This window comes from Aedes aegypti, chromosome 2, assembly GCF_002204515.2.
Source record: "Aedes aegypti strain LVP_AGWG chromosome 2, AaegL5.0 Primary Assembly, whole genome shotgun sequence".
In the NCBI taxonomy this organism is placed as follows: domain Eukaryota; kingdom Metazoa; phylum Arthropoda; class Insecta; order Diptera; family Culicidae; genus Aedes; species Aedes aegypti.
The window spans coordinates 19,283,371-19,307,617 of NC_035108.1; the positions used below are offsets into that span (position 1 = coordinate 19,283,371).

Genomic DNA, 24,247 nt, shown 5'->3' on the forward strand with positions numbered 1-24,247 from the left:
GGTTCGTTAAGCACTACGCCAACGAACACATGTTCGTTCTTGAGCTTTGGCGCGCTTACTGTTGAACACTACCGCAAAAAGCTTCTCATGTCAGGTTTGTAAAACTGAAATGATTACCAGTATTTTGAAAATAATTTGCCTGTTTCAATCAAAACTGTTTTGAGAATTCCCATTTGTTATAGTGGATAGTAGATGTTGCAATATATTTGAAAAGAGTATTCACAATTATCACCATATAATTTTTGCACTACTCTAATTTGAAAATCTGAGTAGGATTTTTTGCATGCACGCTTCATCAATCAATCTCGCCGCTATCTCGCGTCAGCTTTCGAAGCCAGAGTCGAACTCAGGCGTAAAACGCACGACATTCGGGTTGCCAGCCGGTGACAGCTGTTTGTTTTCGCGGCGCGATGCTCACGTAATTTCTTGTACCGGTGGATTGTTTAGTGGCTCTTTCGGGGGGAACAGTTCTGAAATTTGTGCCGTTTTCTGTGTGAATTTATCAAAAAAGTGGTTACTCGAGGGGCAAATCGGGAGCTAAATCGTTTTTGTAATGGGTGGAGTCGATACCAGCAAGTGGAAGCCACGAAGAGCACAGGGCACAGTCATCAACAATACGCGTAACAAATTTGCCTGGGCTGTGTTGGCCATCGGAACCGCTTCTTTCGCTGTTTATTAGTAAGTTGAACTGTACCATGAACTGTATGGCCATTGGATTAATCTAACTTTCCTCCCCCACAGTTCCATTATCAGCTACATTGGAGGAAGCGACCTGAAACAGCGAATGCGAAAAGATTTCCTGGAGCAAACCGAAGAGGAAATTGACCGGCGGAATTTGATGAGGTTTAGTTTGCTGGCGCCCCGGAAAGGTGATACCATCCGGAAGCTGCTAGAAGATCAGGAAACGAACCGGACGGAGAAGTAAAATGGCCACTAGAAGTAAAAACGCTAAAATTAAGTACGCTAAGTTGAGGCTGTTCAAGCCCTCATCATCGTCGTCTTCGCCTTCCGGAAGCAGAAGTCAACCGAAATTGGAGAATGAAGGGTAATTTTCTTAAGGTCTGGGCGGGTAGCAAGTCTCTGTTAAGAGATTTGGTCTATATTCTATTGCAAGTCTTTAAAAAGTCTCTATTCTTAACGAAGGTCTCTGAAGTCCTAGAGCTAAAGTATTTTTTTCCTTCCATGCATTGAATTTTTCTGACAAATTATAGAAGTTCCATAGAAATCCTCAGAGATTATTACGCGGCAATTTCACTGATTATTCAGAAATTTCTTTTCCTCAAGGAAATCCTCGAGGAATCCTCCTATTGATTCCTACTGAGTTTTTTTTCTGGTATACATTCAAAAAAATCCTTCAGAAATTCCTATAGGAATTCTCCTAGTCATTCCTCCAACAAATTTCCCAAAGAAATTGTTCCATTTCTTCAGACCTTTCTTGGAATCCTTCTGCACTGCAATGTTTCTGCATCCTGTAATTTCCACAAGGATTTGGGTGAAAATTTAGTTGTACATAATTTATAGCTATAGATTGTTTGTAGATCAAAGCCGGGAAATAAAAGTAGACTAGCGAATTTATCATCACATTTGTTTTGTAGGAATCATCCGAAGAGTCCCTCAAGCGAATCAATCGAGCGAATGGAACAAGAAATTATTAATCTTTCCGATTCTGAGGAACGCAACCCAACAGAACAAGACGAACCCATCATCAAACGCACTCGATTGGATGCATTGGACCAGCCGGCAAAGCCTAAATTACCAAAGTTCCCCAAGAAACCTCCCGAAGGCGGAGGTGGAGTGATCAGTAAGTTTTTTCAAAACCTCCGAAGATGACTTTGAACCACCCAAACCGGATGCCCTCCCAAAAGCCAAAACCAAGGTCCAACGAAAGGCCACTGCCACCCGAAAGCCGCGAGCCCCACGCAAATCTAAAAGTCAAACCGACATCAGGAAGGTTTTCCAGAAGTACAAGGACAACGACGAGGAACTACTCAAGAACCTTATGCTGGAACATACGCTAACGGACCGATTGGATCCGGATCAGTTTCAGCTAGCTCTGGCCATGTCCCGATCGCTGGTCGATCAAGGTGGTTCGCAACCAGAATCAAACGCTTCTTCCGAAGATCCTCCCGAAGAAGTCGCCGCCAAAGCTTCTTCCAGTTCGAGTTCCTTGTCATCGGAGGAACGACGAATACTAGGTATAAGGACCACGCTGGAGCAGTACGGGTTCAAGTGTAAGAACAGCTACAACGACTACGATTTGAATGTGATATTTGGCAGTGCACCGAAGAACGTGAAGAAAATCAAACACAATCGGGCGACCATGTTGATCCGGAGGGATCGCGAAGATTTGGTGGGCTTCATGGAGCGGCAGGCTAAACGCTTGCTTCAGGAGGATTTGGACCGACGGTTTTCCGACTTAAGTGAGAGTGAATTAAATTTTCGGACTTATGGGAGCACGGTGTTCTGGATGAGTCAAAATCCCGCGAATAGTGTGGACAATCTTTGTGAATATTATGTGGAATCGTTGGTCGAAGTCAGTGCTGTGAGGGCAGGTTATCTACTGAAGGACTGGAGAATGATTCCCGGTAGAGAACGAACCCCCGAAAGGAGATTGAAAGAGGAATCCCACAGCCAAGAGGATGAAGCTTTGCTGTCACCTGCAAAAAATGAAGGCCAAGAACTGCTGGAAGATCCGGAGGACTCACTCCTGGATATGAATACCGTTCCGGAAGAGTACCGCCAGAAGTATAACAATGAAGTTCCGGTGCACGTGAGGGTTCGCAAAGCTGCCAAGCAAGAAATGGTTCCAGAAGGCAAAAGGTCCTCTTCGCCTGATCTGTTCGGCTCGGACAGTGGAGGTGAGGAGGATAGAAGAAATGCTTCCACGAAAGAAGATGCGGTTGAAGTGGAGGAAACGCCGCGAATTGAAAGCCGGGCAGAAGAGGAAGATGACAAGTTTGTGACTGCGCAAGACAGTGAAGAAATTCCATTAACGGAAGAACAATTGGGGGGTGTAGTTCGAGCAACAAGTTCGGAAAACATTTTCGAGGACTCGGATCCCATTTTCGACTACGAAGTGTACTCCAGCGAAGAAGGTAATTTTCTATAGAATTTCCACTGCTTTATACTTTTTTTTTATTATTACTTAACCGCTTGTGGACCTTGTTAGACGAAAGGATTTTTCAATGGAAATAAAATTGAACGATTTAAACAAAAGAATCTTATTATAAATAAACATATTTTAAAATCTACACAATTTCGTGCACATCGTGCCTATAGATAGTGGAAGAATGAACTACTATGTAAAAAACATTTGAAAACAATAGACAAAGCATTATGCAAAGCTTATTTTTACATCCAACATCTTATATGATTTTCGGAAGCAGGCCATTTGGCATAAGGTCATTTGGCATAACGCCATTTGGCATAAAGGGCATTTGGCATAACGGACATTTGGCATAATTTTTAACTAAGTGAAAGATGAGGGTCATTTGGCATAACGGTCATTTGGCATAATTTCAATCTATTTTCTGTACATACTTAAATTGAAGATTTTAGCATTTTATTACTGTTTCATTTTAGTAACAGGGGATTTTTTTTTATTATCGGACAATTTGGGCCGGAAGTTCTCCGATTTGCATGAAATTTACACCAGAGGTAGAGCTCGTGGATACATGACCAAGAGTAAAATTCAAAAAAAAATATAGTGGCCTATTTTCCCGGAAAACTCTAGATGAATTTTCACGATTTTTCTATATACCTCAAACTTTGAAAATTCATATCTCCTGAACTATGCATCGTAGAACAAAAGTTTTTTAGTGAAATCGAAAGGAAATTTTCTCAGCAATCTATTAAAAATATAAAAAGAAAAACATTCCTCGGAAAATTTTTCACCATGGACAAAATTGTCGGAAAAATAGCGAAAAAACTATCGTCTGTATCATGAAAAATTTTCAAAAAAATATTTTTTGTTTTATCAATCCATACTCTAACTTTCGTCCATAGACGCCAAAGTGGCATCTTTTACCGTTGAGGCAACAGAACTGAAAAACCGATGACCACCCGCACGTTTCTTATAGAAAAATGTGTTCTATTGTGGGCCTCATAACCGTGCGCTAACGGCGGCAGTAATTTACACGCATTGTAAGTGTAACACAGTAAACCATCCTTTCCTTTTCAGTCAGAAGAAGCTTTTCGTCAATCGGAGCACTCTCCTTTGGTCTGTTGGGTGTTTTGTATGTCCTTTATTCGTAACCAATACTATTGAGACCAACAGTCTTTAAATGAAAACGATCCTAACATTTAATAATATAGGTAATAGGAACTGACCCTCAGCAAGCATGGGAAAATTCACTCACTCACCCGAACGCTACCGATGAAAAATAGCAAAAAATCTGCTGCAATCGAACATTCAGTGATAGCTGAACCGTCCTAGGAGGAGTGTAGCATGAAAGCGTCGAAACCGATTGTGTAAAAGCGACAATCGGAAGGAACGCGAAGAGAAGTGAATACCAATACACTTGTATCTGCGAGGCACGAGTTAATGCACTTAGCATCCATTCGCCGAATGCATTGAACTGACTGAGAGGATTCCTACTCACTGAATCATTCCGTGGTGTGGACTGCCAGTCAGTGAACGCTCATTAGCACTCAAACCCGAATGCCATTCGAACGGAATCAGAATGTAAATAATCATTCCTGGACAAACATTTCAAAAGGGCACATTGACATTGGTAAACATTGGCTTTGCAAGCCGCTGTTGAACCCAATTCAACTCGATCACGCTCACCAATACCACTATCAGGAAGAGCTAACACCAATCTTTCTGATAGTGGGGTTAGTTTGCGTGGGCGGGCTAAAAAGGGCTCAACAGCAACGTTTCTGGAAAAAGGCTCCTCTTGGGACCTCTTGGGCCCTTTTCAAATGTTTGTCCTTTGTCCGAATTTTGGTATTGCATTCGACTGATCAGATGCCGTTTTTTGTTTCGCTTAGTGCTCCCGAAGAAGCAGAATGGGCACTGGAAATTGAAACGTTCGGCTTGGTTAAAAAAACGACTTTCTCGCTCCCGACTGTGCGTGGAAGCGAGTGAGGGAAACACAATAACTGAGTGAGTGTTTCCTATGATTGACCCTCAGTATCATATAGTTGGCAAGAAAAAAGGATATTTATGCATACATAAAGAGCTATTTGTAATTGTTTTGCTTCTTTCAAATTTTATTCAATTTATCAAATAATTAGATAATTAACTAAAAGCGCGCGAATAAATTTTCAGTTTTGTTTTCTATACAAAGTGATATATTTGATATAAATTCTGATTGTTCCTTGGAAGAATATAGTATAGTATTTGCATGTAGGTAATATCAATCAACTGCCGTATCGTGCGCCTATATAAGGCGCACCCATTGAATTTGTAAGAATGTAATTTCTTTTGTTTCTCCATCGAGTAGGCATGCTGCCTCTCAATGGTAATAAATCTGTTAAAGTGAAGCCGTTCGCTTGATTTGCCGTCCGTTCTATCGTAAAAGACACAACGTAGGAAAGACGTCCTGGCCGAAACAACATATTAACAATATATTCATAAGTTTCAAAGAAAGTGGATCTTGAGATTTGATCCTTCAAACGTTACCATAATGATTGATTGTAACAAGAACTTCCCGTGCGGCTTTCATAGAGCCTGTTAGCTTTAATACTAAATAACGTTGCTGATGAAGGGCACACAAAACACCCAACTGACCAATGGGGAGTGGTCCGATTGACGAAAAGCTTCTTTTGACTGGAAAGGAAATGATGGTTTACTGTGTTACACTTACAATGCGTGTAAATTACTGCCGCCGTTAGCGCACGGTTATGAGGCCCACAATATAACACATTTTTCTATGGGAAGCGTGCGGGTGGTCATCGGTTTTTCAGTTCTGTCGCCTAAACGGTAAAAGATACCACTTTGGCGTCTATGGACGAAAGTTAGAGTACAGATTGATAAAACAAAAAATATTTTTTTGAAAATTTTTCATGATACAGACGATAGTTTTTTTTGCTATTTTTCCGACAATTTTCTCCATGGTGAAAAATTTTCCCAGGAATGTTTTTCTTTTTATATTTTTAATAGATTGCTGAGAAAATTTCCTTTCGATTTCACTAAAAAACTTTTGTTCTACGATGCATAGTTCAGGAGATATGAATTTTCAAAGTTTGAGGTATATAGAGAAATCGTGAAAATTCATCTAGAGTTTTCCGGGAAAATCGGCCACTATAATTTTTTTGAATTTCACTTTTGGTCATGTATCCACGAGCTCTACCTCTGGTGAAAATTTCATGCAAATCGGAGAACCTCCGGCCCAAACCTGTCCGATAATTTAAAAAAATGCCCAACAGCTGAATCTGTTCTATAATAATTTATTTATTCTCTTCTCTGGCAAGCCGCCGAAGAAGCACAACAAGTGCGGTATGAATCCATCAGAAGATTCCGGTTAAACCATACCACCGAATTCAATCGGATTGTAAACTTTGTAGATGTATTTTATACGACTTATGTTGACTTCCAATGATCTCGCTTACTAATAGACGAAATACCGATAAAGGAAGAATGGTGAATTTCTTTCAGATTTTATATGCTCAGGTGATGATTTTCGTGAATTGAGCATGTGTGAATATTCAATAAATATGGATTTATCTCATTTCGTCTATTAGTAAAATTGATTTTGCATGAGATAGAAAATATTGCTGTGTGCGTTTGAAATGCAAATATCAAATGCGGGAACAAGGAAGGCAAAGTCAAAGAGTGATTTTCTTTGCTAGTCGGCGGTGACATGGATCATGGTTGCTAAGTATCCTTTGGCTACTTTGTGTTACCGCATTTGCAGCTCAGTTATACTGGATTTGCACGTCAAATGCAAACAGCAATATCATCTTCTCTTAATTTTGCTCAGAAATACTCGAAAGACTGCAAAATCATTAGGTGGGAAGAATCATTTTCTTCAGGTGCTCATAGTTGAGATACAAGGCACACAAAATATTAAATTTTAAGATGAAAAACTCAAATAACATGAAAACCATAAGAAATACAACTATGGCAAAGTTGTAGCAAATGATAAGCATTAAAACTTTGTAGAACTTAGGGTGCCGGTACCAATGGTTGTAATGTACCAGTAGATTGGACTATGGAATAAAACGTACATTTTTTGATAAAAACGACATGTGTTATTTTTTGGTGGATAGATCGCCTCTAGTTTAGTCGATTTGCCAAATTTCAGCTTTTTATTTCATCAAAAAGTCATATAAATAATTAAGTTTACGCAAAAAATTTGCTCCCTTGCACCAATAGTTGCCGTCGTGTTCCAGTAGTGGATCAACGGATGGAAGCAGTTTTTAAAATGGATGTATTAAAATGAAGAAAAGTCCCAGAGATGTTCTTAATGCTTCATTCGAAAGATATTAGTTGCTGTACGAAGGGAAAAATGTTAAACTTGTGTAAAAATTTGCCTTTTTGTTCAAAATTCCTTGTGTAATTCCCGAACGTCTACTATTGGAGCACTAGCGCAACTACTGGAACACGTGTACCAATAGTGGCTCAAGCGATTTTATGTTAAAAAATTAGTTTTATCACTCTTTTTATATTTTTCCCATATAGTAGAGGTTGAAATCTTTCTGTTGACGCCAAAAGATCTCTGTTAAGGCTTTTCGTTATTTTGTTATGAATTTTTATAGCTTAGGTAGTCCACTAATGGCACCGGCACCCTAGTAGGCCAATAAATCGAAAAAATAAAACACTTGAGAGCGACGATTTTTTTTATTAAAAATACTCAATTATCGCGGCTCTTAAGCTAATCGTTTGCAGAGTTGCTCGCTGTCACTATCCACGCCTAAAACTTGCTGATTTGTACAGGCAAACTGCGATACAATACGGATCATTCTATCAGGGATGAGAAAAGTACTGGAGCAAACATTTACCGCCTCTACATTTACATCTTTCTACACGACCATCAAAATCCAAAGCAAACCATGACGGTTCAAAACAAAAAACGTCACGGCTCTTCAAAAATGTAATCTTCTTCTTCCTAACGTTTTTCAACTCCGAATGCGAAATGACTCGAGCACAGTGGTGACACGATTTTTGCGGTTTTCGGGGTTTTGCATTTTTGCTCGATAAAGGCAGTATGAAATTGAACTTGTTTATATGTATCGTAACGGAATGATTGTGGTCTTTCTGTTAGAGCTAATAGATTTCAATTAGTTGAAAACACAAGCGAAATATTAGCGATTGAATGATTTAACACTTTTTTCAATCATTCAGCTTGGAATGGCTGCCCGAAAATGGTCATAGTGGAGAGACAAAAACAGTCAAGCAGTGTGTGAACCGTTGGCAGCGCATCGCCTGATGGTATTGATGCTGCTGCTGCTTTGTGTTTTGGTGGAATGGCAGAATCGATGAACTGTGGTGAATTGTGGTCACAGTTCCCAAGACTGCATTCTATATCACATCAACATCATGCTGTCTACTCCATCACCAATACATTGATGTTTGATAGCGATAGACTATGGATATCAATGATGGGTTAAGTTCAATTTTAAATTAAGCAAATAAAATGGCAACTTATCAATACGATATTTTTGTTAAAGCTGCAGATGAATTGAAACTATGTGTTGGTCACAGAAGAACAATAATAGCTTGGAGAATCGTCACTTCTTCTTCTTGGCGTTACGTCCTCACTGGGACAGAGCCTGTTTCTCAGTTGGGATTCAGCATGGCTTTGCTTTGTAGCCACGGACTTTAGCCACTCTGCTAAGGAAGGCCCCAGGGAGAAGGAGAATTGTCACGTGATCACTCATTCTGAATTGATTATAATCTAGAGTGCGATGTCGCATCACTGCTTTTGGTTGCCAAATCTTTTTTTTTAATTGCTTTATTAGTATCATTCTAAACATTATATTCATTTCTTATATCTAGGTGTTCTGTGTTATTAGATGCCAAATCCAAGTGATATTGATAGCTCGCAACTGATATTAATAGTTTATATAAATCAGCCATACGCTGTTATGACTGATATTGAGCAACTCTGATCATTTGCTACAACTTTGCTGAACATACCAACTCACGATTCGTTAAAATAAAGAAGTTGACCAATACCTACTTCAATCTTGTAATCATCGTAAAAAAATTTTGATGCGTGCACTTCGTAGTACTGAAAATTTGGTGTCCGGTCACGTTGCCGAATGCCGTTTGGCCAAACGGGTCATTTGGCCGAATGCCGTTTGGCTGAATCATGAAAATAAAAATCAAATAACACCACCTCTGATATGTATGTAAGTTTCAAAGTGTGACCCAATAACTGATAAGCTAATTAATTTGTTGTTTTTCATAATGTAACGGGACGTAATTTTTTGTCACTCTATAAGATCTCTAAGAGAATGATAAAATCGACCCGTTAATTCAGGACGAAGATGTGAGCTCCTCACATTGCGTTTAGACTCTGAGGTGACGGTTAATTCGCCTCTGGACTACCAAAGGTGTAATACGGTTTTAAGTTTTTTATTGATTTCATCAGATATTTTTTCCTTCTTTTGCTCATAGGCTATTCATTCGAGTCATACTATTGAAAATAGTTCAGCTTATATTTTAATTGGGAATTTTACCTTTAAATCATCGGAAGTTCTTTGTAGCTGTACTGATAAAACTATTATGTGCATTACACTTGCCAACATTTTCATAAAAGATTTTTCCTTCTTTTGATCATAGGTTGTTCTTTCAAGAGTGAAGTATTTCTCATAGTTATTCATGTTAAAGCTTATAATAAGGGTATCAGGGGTAATATGCACCCCAGTAGTAAAACGAGTTTTCGGGGATTCTACAAATATTTTAGAAAAATTTAGATATTTTTCTGGAAGTTGGATATGTAAAATTGCATGTTATGGTTCACTCCTATCCACCCTTGACGATTTTTTTTACAAATACTCATAAAAGGCACCGTGGGGTTGTTTTGCCTCAAGAGTGCATATTACCCCAGATTCCCTTACGTCTTATTCAAAACACATTTTTTTACCTCAACTTGGGTGAGTGTCATTCTCCTCCTGCTTGCGTATAGCAATAAACGACTCGGGGAATATTTAAGTCAAAGAAACCAAGACTTGTGGTTGCTAAAGCTATGACATATATTACTTAGTACGATCCGAGGGATCAAAACAACCAGATCCAGCAAAAGGACGAATAAGTTTTAAACCTTTGTGGATACTGTCAAAATTTAACTACAAACATCTGCAGGTGGCTATCACTGCTAACAGAGAAGTGAATAACTGCTTACATTTAGGATGTTCTTCTTTCAGCACGAAATGTTTCTTGAAATACTACTAAAAAGCTAATTATGTGTATGTCAATGATGGTGTAACCTTATTCATGAATAAGCTGAATAAGTTCTTTGAAATTTGTTGCGATAGTATTTTGCATTTAGATTTAATTCAAATACTTCAGAGAAACTGCTAACTGGAATTGCGAACTGTAAATTGATTCAGTGTAAAAGTTCTCATAAGAGAGAGCATAAGAAGACGAAAGTTGAAAGGATTCCCTAAAGCCGTCACAGCGCTTCATCGGGATTTATAGTTTAGATTATATAGTTTATATAAAAGAAGTAAGTAACTGTTGAAATGTGTTTGCAAATGTATTAATCTAGTGTCTAAATTTACCACAGTTAACACTGAGAAGATCCGGCGAAGCCGATGCCAGTAGATGTTTGCTGAGTGGAAGATAGGGCACAGATAGTGGTTGCACTGAAAAATTGTAATGCGAGGTAAATGAGTCATGAAGACATTGATCTAATAAAACTGTATTTTTAGCTTTAGCTTATCCACCAATTTGCGGAGTTAACTTGATTTGCTTAAAGAAGCTCAGTTCCCGACCAGGCGCCCTACCCTTTGGCAACACTAAAGAATTTTTCAATAATATCCGACCAAATGGAGGTCCAATGTGAAAAATGCAAGTCACCAGCTTTATTAGTGAGATGCCTAACCTGCTCACTATGTGAGAATCACTATCATCACGAGTGTCTGGGCATGGTCGATTCCTCACCTAAATCCGATTGGAAATGTAACGAGTGTGTGTCATCAACCCAAGGCAATCAAATAGCTTCAGGTTTACAACGACTACAAGACGCGCTATCATCTGAGAGAGAAGCTATCGATAGGCGATTTGATCGTCTGCAGAAGCACCTTAACGCATTGAGAGCACAAATTGAAAAGTCACCTACACCAACTAATCCGATCGTAAATCAGCTGTTTGCATCCGATGTAGGCGAATCTACCGATGACGAAATGAACATAACTCAAAACGGTAGCGTATTGGAGTCCGGATTACAAAAGATGTTTGCTCGCCAGGTCATCCCATCAGATTTACCAATATTCACGGGCAAACCTGAAGAATGGCCCGTTTTCATTAGCTGCTACAACAACTCTACGAAAGCATGCAAATTCACCAATGTAGAGAACCTTATGAGACTGCAGCGATGTCTTCGTGGTTCTGCTCGACGAGCCGTTGATAGTAAACTACTGCTCCCTGAATGCGTGCCTCAAGTCATCGAGACTTTAAAATTGTTGTATGGAAGGCCCGAGTTGTTGATATCCACTTTGATCTCCAAACTGCGTGATACTCCAGCACCGAGAGATGATGATCTGAACTCGTTGATCACATACGGCTTAGCCGTTCAAAACTTGTCGGATCATATGATCGCTGCTGGACTAAAATCACACCTAAACAATCCGTGTCTCCTCCAGGAGATGATAAACAAACTTCCAACACATTTAAAGCTGCAATGGGCCGCTCATAAACGAGATCACGATAGTAGTACTATAGCCACGTTTAGCAAATTCATGTCTGAATTGGTGGAAGCAGCGAGTTTGGTTACATCCACCATAGTACTGGACCAGAACGATGATCGAGATGAGCACAGCGACGATAGTGATGACGATAGAGGATCAAGCCGATCGTATCGCAACAACAGCCGACGGGAAAAGAGGAAATGCTGCTATGTGTGCGGAGAAAGCAACCACCGCGTTTCTAGTTGTACGGTAGTTGCTAATATGCCAGTGAGTAAACGTTGGGAGCTTGTTAACCAGTTAAAGATATGTCCCTGTTGCTTGAATCGACACTTGCCGTGGCCATGCAAAACGGTTAAGAACTGCGGAGTGAATGAATGTCGATTGAAACATCATCCATTGCTTCATTCAGCGAATGATACAGCTCATACAAGTGGATGTACCATTGATGTTGGTAGTTGCAATCGTACCTTGCTAAAATACATCCCAGTGACCTTATATGGGAAGTCCAAGCAAATTGATACGTTCGCTTTTATCGACGAAGGGTCGTCGCGGACCATGCTAGAGGCGCAGGTTGCAGAAGAACTCGAGATAGATGGGAAACCTGATTCACTGACTCTAAAATGGATAGATGGTACAGTAAACACTAACACGACAAAGACCTTGACTGTAGGAATTTCTGGGGTAAACCACACGAAACGGTTTTCATTGCGGGATGTGTTTACAGTGGAAAACCTTGATTTACCAATTCAAAATTTCAATTCAGCATTATTGTTCGATGATTCCTTGAAAGACTTACCGCCGTTTAGGTACGCAAGTGCCAAACCACGTTTACTGATAGGTTTGTCAGATGCGCAACTAGTTGTACCATCGATAGTTCATGTAGCAAAAAATAATGAAATGATTGCTTGTAAATGTTCTTTAGGCTGGTATTATTATGGAAATTCACGAGGAGATAATGAAAAGCAAAATAATCGCGGAGAGTTTGTAACACATTCTTTGAAATAATTGTGTTACGGGGGGGAGAATGTTGCGATAGTATTTTGCATTTAGATTTAATTCAAATACTTCAGAGAAACTGCTAACTGGAATTGCGAACTGTAAATTGATTCAGTGTAAAAGTTCTCATAAGAGAGAGCATAAGAAGACGAAAGTTGAAAGGATTCCCTAAAGCCGTCACAGCGCTTCATCGGGATTTATAGTTTAGATTATATAGTTTATATAAAAGAAGTAAGTAACTGTTGAAATGTGTTTGCAAATGTATTAATCTAGTGTCTAAATTTACCACAGTTAACACTGAGAAGATCCGGCGAAGCCGATGCCAGTAGATGTTTGCTGAGTGGAAGATAGGGCACAGATAGTGGTTGCACTGAAAAATTGTAATGCGAGGTAAATGAGTCATGAAGACATTGATCTAATAAAACTGTATTTTTAGCTTTAGCTTATCCACCAATTTGCGGAGTTAACTTGATTTGCTTAAAGAAGCTCAGTTCCCGACCAGGCGCCCTACCCTTTGGCAACAAAATTCATTATAAATCCATGCTAGTTCACTTTGGTTTTCAATTTCGGCCGAACGGCATTCGGTCAAATGGCATTCGACCAAATGACATTCGGCCAAATGACCCGGAACCAAAAATTCTGAACATATTATCAGAAGTAACAATGGCTCTAAAATCAATAAATCGAGACGAAAACCTCATGTCCGCCTAAATTACCTTCCTGAACCAGTGTGCACTGGTTGATCGGATTCGTTGGAACACGAAATGTTATTTAAAAGATAATTGTAGTAGCAATGTTGCTGCATTTTTTTCTTCTGTTTTACAAAGCCATTACCTTGTTTTCAATTTTTAATTTCAAATTAAGAAATATTGCGTCACTGATTGACACCCTAGCTCATTTTATGTTATCCTGTTTAGTCATGATATTTATCTAGAGATTTACCCTTCTTTTAAACATAAGGTATTCTTTCGAGGGTTATTGCTATAGCGATTCGACGCGTTATTTTGTTATATAGGAATTTGCCCTTCTTTTTAACATGATTTTTTGTTTTGCGTAATATTACAACTTTTTTCACATAGAAAAAGGAACATCTGAATTATTATACCAAATAACCCTTACTTTTCAGATGGTTTGATATTATTGCAAATGTCCGATATGACCTTTACTTCATATATGGTTTGATATTATGCCGATTGATTCTTACTTTACACATGTCTTGATATTATGCCAAATGTCCGTTATGCCAAATGACCCTTTATTTTCACATTGTTCATAATTATGTCAAATGTCCGTTATGCCAAATGGCTGTTATGCCAAATGTCCTTTATGCCAAATGGCGTTATGCCAAATGACCTTATGCCAAATGGCTTTATGCCAAATGACGCAGACCCATGATTTTCTTAGTATCATAAACATTTCAGATTTTCATGAATATATGAAGTATAAAAAAAAATTGCACGGTTTTTTACGGTAATAGCTAGTTAAAGCATACTTTATGAGGTCCTAAGGTTATCGGGATCAAAATCGGGTTTTTTAAGCTCAAATGTAGGGTGGCCCATGTTACCCCGTATTACCATACTACCACGCGCCATACTATGGCGCGCCGACCAAGAGTTGGCTGCAGAGGATTAGCTTCGCCGAGGCTGGTCCCCTGTAACATTGTTTAAGTCGGCTAGGATAAGCAGTTTTCCTAGGCTACTACTTCTGCTACATGTGTTGTGCTATATGTACTGGCCCATTCCTGAAGTAATACCGTAAGGTGGTTCCGGGGAGATGATGATCTAAGGCCATGGAGAATTGCTCATGTACAGTGCATTAGCTGGTTTTAGTGGGTCCTCGTTGGTGCGGCATCACCACACTCCCTGAGTTACCTTCTCAGGGGGATTGTTTGCAGATTTCCCCCTTGTGAAAAAAAATATAACCCGTCAAAGATCGTCCTTAGCATATATCGTTCAAGAACTTACGGGACCTGTTTGAGCATTGTCGACGTACCATGCCCGTAGAAGACTACCGTTCTTATTAGCGTCTTATACATAGCGCACTTAGTACGAGGGTGAGGTTTACTAGACCAGGTACTGTGAAGTCCGTAGTAAGCACTTTCAGCAATTGTTGAACGGTGAGAATGGAAATGTAGCGAGGAACAGGATGAACATAGATGATGACGATCAAGCTGTGGACCCACCGACCATAGGAGAGGTTAAAAAGGCTATCAGCGAGCTGAAGAACTGTAAGGCTGCTGGGAAGGACGAGATCCCGGTCGAGCTTCTCAAGCACGGAAGCGAGCAAATTTATCAGTCGATCCACCGAGTACTTCTGAAGGTATGGGAGGACGAAGAATTGCCCACCGGCTGGTTGGATGGCCTCATCCGCCCTATCTACAAGAAAGGGCACAGACTGGAGTGTGCCAATTACAGAGGAATTACCCTGCTGAATTCGGCGTACAAAATTCTGTCGCGCATCCTGTTTAATAGACTGAGACCGCTCGAGGAGTCCTTCGTCGGCGAATACCAAGCTGGTTTTCGTGAGGGCCGTTCGACAACGGACCAGATGTTTAGCTTGCGAATGATCCTAGACAAATTCCGGGAGTATAGCTTGCAGACTCACCATCTGTTTATTGATTTCAAGGCGGCGTACGACTCAGTGAAAAGAAATGAGCTTTGGCAGATAATGTCTGAAAATGGTTTTCCGGCGAAACTAATTAGGCTGATACGTGCTACGCTGGATGGTTCGAAATCAAGTGTTCGGATCGCAGACGAGGTGTCAACCTCGTTCGTGACGTTAGACGGATTGAAGCAGGGAGACGCACTTTCGAATTTACAGTTCAACATTGCACTTGAGGGTGCTATTAGGAGATCTGGCGTGCAAAGAAATGGCACCATTATCACAAGGTCGCACATGCTCCTTGGCTTTGCGGACGATATAGACCTGATTGGAATCGATCGCAGGTCAGTGGAAGAGGCCTTCGTGCCTCTGAAGAGGGAGACAGCGAGGATAGGCCTGACCATCAATTCTGCCAAGACGAAGTACATGGTTGCAGGTAGAGATAGAGTCAGGCATGGTGGTGTAAGTGCTGAGGTAGTGTTTGATGGGGATGTGTTTGAAGTTGTTGAAGAATTTGTTTACCTTGGAACACTTGTGACATGTGACAACGACGTTTCCCGCGAAGTGAAAAGACGTGTTGCGGCTGCGAATAGGGCCTTTTACGGACTACGTAACCAGCCTAGGTCCCGCAGCTTGCAAACCGAAAAAAAAATTCGCCCTGTATAAAACATTGATTCTTCCTGTGGCTCTCTACGGGCACGAAGCGTGGACGTTGAAAGAGTCAGACCGGAAAGCTCTCGGTGTTTTCGAGCGTAAAGTGCTGCGGACAATACTCGGTGGGAAACTCGAAAATGGTGTGTGGCGCAGACGCATGAATCACGAGTTGTATCAAGTGTACAAAGATGCGAATATTATCAATTGTGTAAAATACGGCAGACTTCAGTGGGCTGGTCACTTAGTGCGAATGTCGGAAGAAAGAATTGCGAAAATAATATTCAGCAGGGAACCAGGTAGAGGTCGGTGGCTTCGGGGAAGACCACGAATACGCTGGCTGTACGCAGTGGAAGAGGACCTGGCGACCCTAAACGTTCGGGGCAACTGGAGAAGTTTCGCCCAAGACCGACGAAGATGGAGCTCTACAATACGCCCGGCAATGGCGTGATGCTACGCTGTAACCATCAAGGTATCAAGGTAGGTATGGACAGCGACAAAAAGCAGAACACAGCCAGGAATTCTGGAAGAACTTCTGCTTAAAAACAACGACTATCAGGACTTCAACCATCTGTATACTGACGCGTCGAAAACCACATCAGGAACAGCCCTCGCCGTTTATGACACCTCTGATCATCAAGTGGTTGTAGAAAAAATAAACTCCAACTACTCAATCACAAATGCGGAATTACTAGCCATCTGGACAGCCATCCAAATGATACACTTGAAGAACTACAAGAACACTGTAATATTCACCGACTCCAAGGGAGCGTGTCAGACAATATTGAACAGAACCAAAACCGAAGACAATTTTTTAGCCTGGAGAATACGCAAATCGATTAAAGAGGATAGATCCCGAATCATAGCCTTGCAGTGGGTGCCCAGCCACCAAGGCATTCCCGGGAACGAAAAGGCAGACGAAGAAGCGACGAGAACAACACAAGGCCCCCAAACTACTTTCAAACTTTCAACAGAGACCGAAGAAGATTGGAAAGAAAACTACAAAAAGACATCTGAAGAAAAGGGAATCTGGCAATTCAGCCTGATGCAAGAACCATCCAGGAAAATCTGGTTTGAAGGACTAGAACTAAACACGGAAGAGAAAATTATCATTGGTCGGATAAGAACGGGCCACACGAACACCAAGGAAAGAAGGTACAAATGGGGAATCGAAATAAACGACGACTGCGAATGGTGCGAAGAAACAGAGGACATCAACCACATCCTGTATGACTGCCCAAAATATAATGTGGAAAGATCCGAGTTCTCGGTACTAGAATATTTCAAACCTCTAACTACCATACTACTCGAAAACAACGAACTAGACCTGAAACAAATAGTCTCGAGACCGAAGAAGATTGGAAAGAAAACTACAAAAAGACATCTGAAGAAAAGGAATCTGGCAATTCAGCCTGATGCAAGAACCATCCAGGAAAATCTGGTTTGAAGGACTAGAACTAAACACGGAAGAGAAAATTATCATTGGTCGGATAAGAACGGGCCACACGAACACCAAGGAAAGAAGGTACAAATGGGGAATCGAAATAAACGACGACTGCGAATGGTGCGAAGAAACAGAGGACATCAACCACATCCTGTATGACTGCCCAAAATATAATGTGGAAAGATCCGAGTTCTCGGTACTAGAATATTTCAAACCTCTAACTACCATACTACTCGAAAACAACGAACTAGACCTGAAACAAATAGTCTCGTTCCTCAAAGCAACGAAAATTCAAATTAAAAAAAAAAAACGCCAACTCACCCACGCCGTACAACCAATACTGGAAAACCGACAACCTCAGGGGCAAGATGGACCGTGACCGGTCTTAGCCGTCTGACACAGACACCGCAAAAAAAAAAAAAAAGAGTTTTATTTCTAAGTATCCGTCGCGGTTTTCATTCGATCGTCCCCACAATTGGTGACCCCGAACGCGCGTAGTTCCGTAGTGCATGGAGATCAAACAGTTTGCGGCCTGTTTTCAAGCCAAATCCGAAAATTCAGCAGAATAATCGAAAGGCTGCACTTAACCCCAAACATGCGTGATGAATTGGAAGACGCAGCGGCGAATGCTACTGCAACTGCTGCTGTTACCGTCAAGTTACCTGACTTTTGGAAAAACGATCCAAATATGTGGTTTGCCCAGGCTGAAGCCCAATTCAACCTGGCGCAGATTACCAAGGACGAAACCAGATTCTGGCATATAATCGCTAAGATCGACCAAAGCGTCATTTGCCATGTGTCGGATCTCGTCTCTAATCCGCCAGCGGCCGATAAATACAAGGCGGTCAAGGAGCGATTGATTGCACGTTTCGCTTTGTCTCCACAAGCGCGGCTAGAGCAGCTTCTAAGCTCTTGTGATTAGAGTTACATATGGTCGGGGTTCTGCTAAACCGCACCAAGTGCCAAAATCTTTATTCGTAGATATTTTACTTTAAAGTTTTTTCATGTACTAGTTTATCGCGGATGATAATTTCAATTTTTTTATCGCTCACATGCGATTAACAGTGTTCAATAAGTACACCGAGATTAAATATACTAGTAAATCATTAAAAATTTACGATGTAATTGGATTTCATTAAACAATATGAAGCACTCAGTTCACTCTGGCTGAACAAAAATCGAAAAATATGGTTCTTGGTTCGGTATGGTTGGATGTGTTTCACAGTTTTCAACAACACAAGTAAAATTGGAGACAAATGATGTTTGCCATCACCGTGCATGTTGGAATCCATGTCACAAGTGTTTATGGGAAGGGTTCGTATGTTTTGAATCAAGGTTCTCACGTGTTTATACATAGATCCTAATGATCGAAGAAAACCATGAATTCGCTCTGCCAAAGCGCACCAAGTTGCTCCCATTTGGTGCACCTTTGCTGATCAAGTTCACAGTTCAATGCGTGAAGTGTTCACCAGGAATCACCATCTTTTCAGATGTACATTGACCTGCTGATGTTTTTCTGCAATATAAAAATAATCACAGAATCTAAATGTTGTTTGATTTCCATCACCATCGGATAGAACATCAGAAAAAAAGTTTCATCGGGATTTGAACTCTTGCCTTCTGAGTGGTAATCTAGTGTGCTACCACTAGGTCATCTTCACTTCTTGAAGGAATGGTGATAAACTTGAATCAAGTAATGTGCAGTTTTTCTGACGAGGTTTGATGGCGATAATGCCATTTTCTGAACAACTAAAGCGCACCAAGTCCACCTGAGTTGCTCACACAGTATCAGATTAAATTAATTCGTTTTTTTATTACGGCTTCTGTGTGGTTTGATAAACATATCATATAACAAGCTAATGCAAGTATTTACTGCATGTAAATGCCTTTACTTCATGTCTAAATGTGATTTTCAGATAAACAGTACTTAGTGCGGTGTGGCTGGATAAAATTTGAAAGAAAATAGATCAACGCCACCGGAGCAATATTTAATTTTAATTAATCAATTGCTGCCCAATTTCACAGGCCTCTACTTCTATGAGTTGCTTGGAATGGATAAATTGTAAAAGTATAGAAGAAAGTTGAAAAAATATAGCTTTATATCTGAAAAATGAATTTCCTCTGATGACGTGCGTTGGTTTATGGTTCGCTCTGGCTGAACAAAATTACAGTTTTTCATGTCCACCCAAAGAAAATTTTTGATCTAAGATTACAAGGGAGTGTTCAAATTACTTGATATTTTTATGGTAGAAAGGTAATGATTATTTGAGTCCTCTGGTGTAAAAAAGTCAATTAAGGAAAAAATGGCACTTGGTGCGGTTTAGCAGAACCCCGACCATATTTCTCAGGAGCACATAAATGTATTGACGAGCCTCCAACCAAACCGTCTCTTAGCTCATCTGAATCCTAGTGTGCTGCGCTAGACGGAGGCTCACGAAAATTCAAAAAGCGCGCGCTAGGTGATGTGTTCTCGGGGAGACTCGTCTCATGCGCTGCTCGGCACTACGGCTCGCCAACGGTCTTCAAGTTGTGAAACAACTGCTTAGTACGAAGGGCCTCTATAACTATTTTCGCCTTATTATGCAGGTGTCTAGATGGCCTACATGACATGGTCGTAGACTCGCGATCCAAAAGTTACAATTTCGACCCTCGTTGAAAACTTTTGTAATCACTTCAATTATTGCGCTGAGTTTTAAACAGCACATGTGAAGGAGCGCATGAGATCGCATTGAGACACATCACAAGAATAATGAGGCGCATCAAAAAAGGTCTCACAATGTACAGCGCGCCCGTGCGCTTGCAAGCAATGAGGCTCCTGCACCAACGGCTACAGCACGTGCACAGTAACTCTACTTGTGATCTGGGTGATTTTCGTCCGACTCACTTGCTTGCTCGGATGAATGAAGTCGCAACCGGATTGAATGTTGATGATAACCTCATGAAGATGCTTTTCCTGCAGCGAATGCCAGCCAACGTGAAAACAGTATTGGCCATCAGCGACGGCATAAAATAAATTGATTGACATGATAAAATGATTGACTGCTCTAACAGCAACGTTTCTGCTGTCACTGTGTCGTCAAGGGATCAAGTAGCCGTAAATGCCGTTGCAAAATCTACGAGCACACAACCAGTTGAGTTGGCCTCTTTGTGTCGGAAGTTTTCCAGGAGCTAACACACCTTCTCGGAGTACATCACATTCACACCACCGCTTACCATCCACAGTCGAACGGAATGGTGGAGCGTTTTCACCGCACCATTAAAGCTTCATTGATGTGTACCGATCCGAAGAATTGGCATGATCGGCTCCCTTTAGTGCTGCTTGGATTGAGGTCTGCATTTCGTGAAGATTCTAAATGCTCGGCAGCGGACTTCGTGTTTGGTCAACAGTTAAGAATCCCAGGAGAGTTCTACGATTCAGTTGCCCCGAATGTCGACCGCACGGAATTTGCAAAAGCGTTACATCAGATGTTCTCGGGTTTGAAGGCTTCAGAAGGCACACGTCATTCCAAGTTGCGTGTGTTCATGAATCCCAGATTGAAGGACTGCAGTCACGTGTTCGTCAGAATTTATGCTGTTGGGCGACCACTACAACCACCATATGAGGGACCCTACGAAGTGGTGAAACGAAGCGATAAATATTTTGAGATTAATGTGCTCGGAAAGAATCAAGTAGTCTTCATTGATCGAGTGAAGCCTGCTTTCGTTTGTGATCAGAATTTATCAAGTTACCCCCAAGATGATCATCACACAGTTATTACTCCTGCAGGACATCGTGTTCGATTTATGGTGTAACTGGGGGGGGGGGGGGTGCGTATGTGGCGGTACCTTTTGGAGCCACCCTATGCGCTATCAGAATTTGCGAACAGCCCTATGTAGAGCCAGACTAGTTAGTTAAAAACAAGACGCAACCGTGTAAACACGTTCGAGATAATAAAGAGTTTTATTTCTAAGTATCCGTCGCGGTTTTCATTCGATCGTCCCCACAATCCGAAGTTTACAAATTCATTTAAAGGTTACGTCCGTTTGTCTGTGCCTTCAGCGTGGGCGAAGACCTTAGAACGAGCTTATTATTTTATTGTTTTCAATTCTCTTAAAACTTGAAGATTCTGGTTTTTGCGGTTTCAGATGAACTTGAAGTTTCGGAAGAGGAACCTTAAGAAGATGAACCTCAGTTCCGCCTTATATTAGTTATGTCAGTCCATCCCAAACCTATCAACACCATTTACTAACCCTCAACAATACCAGTCCACGCGAACAACTGATCCATTCTTATCTTTCGTCTGCATTTCGTCAGCAAAGATGTCTTCTTCTGCACCGGTGGAGAACGAATGTAGCGAACACGTGGATCACGACAACCAAAAGGATGTCGTTGTGGTGCTGAGTTCCACTGACGATAGTAACAGCAATCCAATCAACGCCCCAAAAGTGAATCTACCTACCAATAATTTGGCGTTTCCCTCACCGGGGAAGGAGTTATCCTTTCATGCTTTGGCGATCAGGCATAGGTTGAGTGGGGTTCCGGAGACGGAAGTTGAAACAATAGAATTGGAGGATGATGGAAGTGAGGAGGAGAATGAAAATACGTCAGTTGAACTTGGCCGGAAATCGGAAATCGAAGCTGATTCTGATAATCGACAGGCAAAGAAGCGATCCTCTATCAGTGCAATTGATAGTGGTATTTCCGAGAAAGACCAGTGCTTTGATAAAACTATATTTCCTTCGGCTGCAAAGGAGTTGTCTTTTCGTGTACTATCGGCTGTGAACCAGTTGAACGGAACAACAAACGTTGATTTGTTCTCAACTGTTGTTGAGAAGGATAACTCCGAAATAACAACGACTGAAAGAATAGTTGTTGGAAACGATTCGTTCAAAAACGCTGAGCAATCTCCAATATCCGAACAATTAGTGAATTATTCAGAAAGTCCCTCCGGCGATGATTCGGTACAAGAATGTGCTCATGAGGTAGAACAAAGTAACGACGATGTGATTATTTCTTCGTCTGAAAGCATGATTGCATGTAATGCAAAGCAAACTCGAAACAGCGATGACATTTCAAAGGATACTGCTTGCGAGGGTGACATCGAGAAAGATGAAGAAAATTGCTCTACTGAACGAATTAGTGAATCATTTGATTCTCCCACGGGTGATGACGAGCCCGAAGATGTACTTATAATTTCCGATGATGAAGTAAACTATTCTATCCGTCAGGATTTCTCACCCTTTTACAACGTTAGTCCATTATCGCCTTCCGAGGCCAATCCTGATGTTTCACAGAATATTGTCCAATCCATGAGTAGAGCGAAAGACTGTGAAGATCTCGATGGCACAAAAGTCTACTTTGACGTAGAAGATTACAAAAGATTAAGTTCGGATATGAATAACTCAGCTGAACATCAGAAAGAAGCTGAGGATGCCGCCGAGTCTACAGTCGCTCCAGACGAATCCAATCGAGCCGACAATACCATGGCCTTTTTAGACGGACTTATCAAAAAGTTCAACCTCCCCACGACGTTAACAAAGCAATCAACCTGTGATGAACCAAAGCCTCCCGATCTAGAGGATTACATGAATAATTACGAAATCCCAGACTTTCCCGACGACCCTGACAACAACAGTACTGATGTAGTGGACGATGTGCAAGAAGTTCCGATGGAAAGCTCGGCCCCAATACCATCGGAACAATTAGACCTAGAGATCGAGCAGATCCTTAGCCAGGCGAGGATAACGTGCACCCAACTAGAGCAACAGCAACGACCGCGAGCTAGTCCAATTCGAAGAACGACTTCCGACTCTGTATTGGCAGGCCCTAGCAAACGTAATCCCAGCATCATCAAATCACCTATTGTGAAGCGCAAAGGCGGTTTCGATGATAAGTTTGAAGATCTTACTAGAGATCGTGCGCCTCCACCGATCGATATCGAGATACGATTAGATTGTGTGAGCCCTCGACCGGATTATGAACGGATGGAGTCTCCTGAGTTACATCGTGAGCTGTTCAAGTATGGTATGAAGCAGTTGAAGCGAAGGAAAGCAGTGCAATTTTTGAACTACATCTACGATCAAACGCATCCGTTTGTGGAGGTAGTCGACGAGGATGAATGCATTTGCGATGACGAAGATCATGGTGATGGTAACAATGTCGCAGAAATTATGCCGCGGAGGGGTGACAACTCCGTGCCGGAAATGGAAAACGAAGAATACATTCTTCCTTCAAAGCCAAGAAAGAAGGTAATTCTATGAACATTGTTTTAAACAGGTTTTCTAACATTTTATTCTAACAGACATTTTGGTGTGCCGTCCCGCTTCACATCGCGTTCCACAACATGATCTACGAAAATCCAGCCCTCCGTCGACAGATGCTCCGATATCAGCCAATAGATTTGGATGCGATCTACAGTCACTTGAAAGAAATTGGCCTGCGCTACGAGAGCAACGTGAGTATATTGAAACGAAAAACGACTCGTAAGAGTTTAACCGTATTCACAATCTTTCGTAGGATTTGATATCGTTTTTGGATAAACGGTGTATCACGTTTCGAACAGCGCAGGGCAGCGGAAGCCGTACTAAGAAAACACCCGCCACTCAAGCTGCACGCTAAACGGCGGAATAAGGATGAATGGTGGTTCTGTCTGTGGATTCTCGTTTACATAATAGACACGATAACTAATCAGTATATGTGGTAAGAACATTGTTAAAATTTTAAATCTTATGTACAGCGTATAAAATTCAGGGAACATATAATTCAAAACACAA

The 24,247-nt window shown here is 41.1% G+C and overlaps 2 protein-coding genes across 2 annotated transcripts; both read left to right on the forward strand.

Moving 5' to 3' along the window:
* Nucleotides 1-386: 386 nt before the first annotated feature.
* On the forward strand, nt 387-1,583 carry LOC110675366. Its single transcript, XM_021840096.1, has 2 exons — nt 387-678; nt 742-1,583. Exons 1-2 carry the CDS (start codon nt 554-556, stop codon nt 923-925), a joined length of 309 nt encoding a protein of 102 aa, XP_021695788.1. The 5' UTR covers nt 387-553; the 3' UTR covers nt 926-1,583.
* LOC5570677 (structure-specific endonuclease subunit SLX4) lies at nt 917-24,247 on the forward strand. Its single transcript, XM_001659221.2, has 5 exons — nt 917-1,045; nt 1,596-3,095; nt 21,789-23,722; nt 23,776-23,928; nt 23,991-24,247. Exons 2-5 carry the CDS (start codon nt 2,000-2,002, stop codon nt 24,090-24,092), a joined length of 3,285 nt encoding a protein of 1,094 aa, XP_001659271.2. The 5' UTR covers nt 917-1,045; nt 1,596-1,999; the 3' UTR covers nt 24,093-24,247.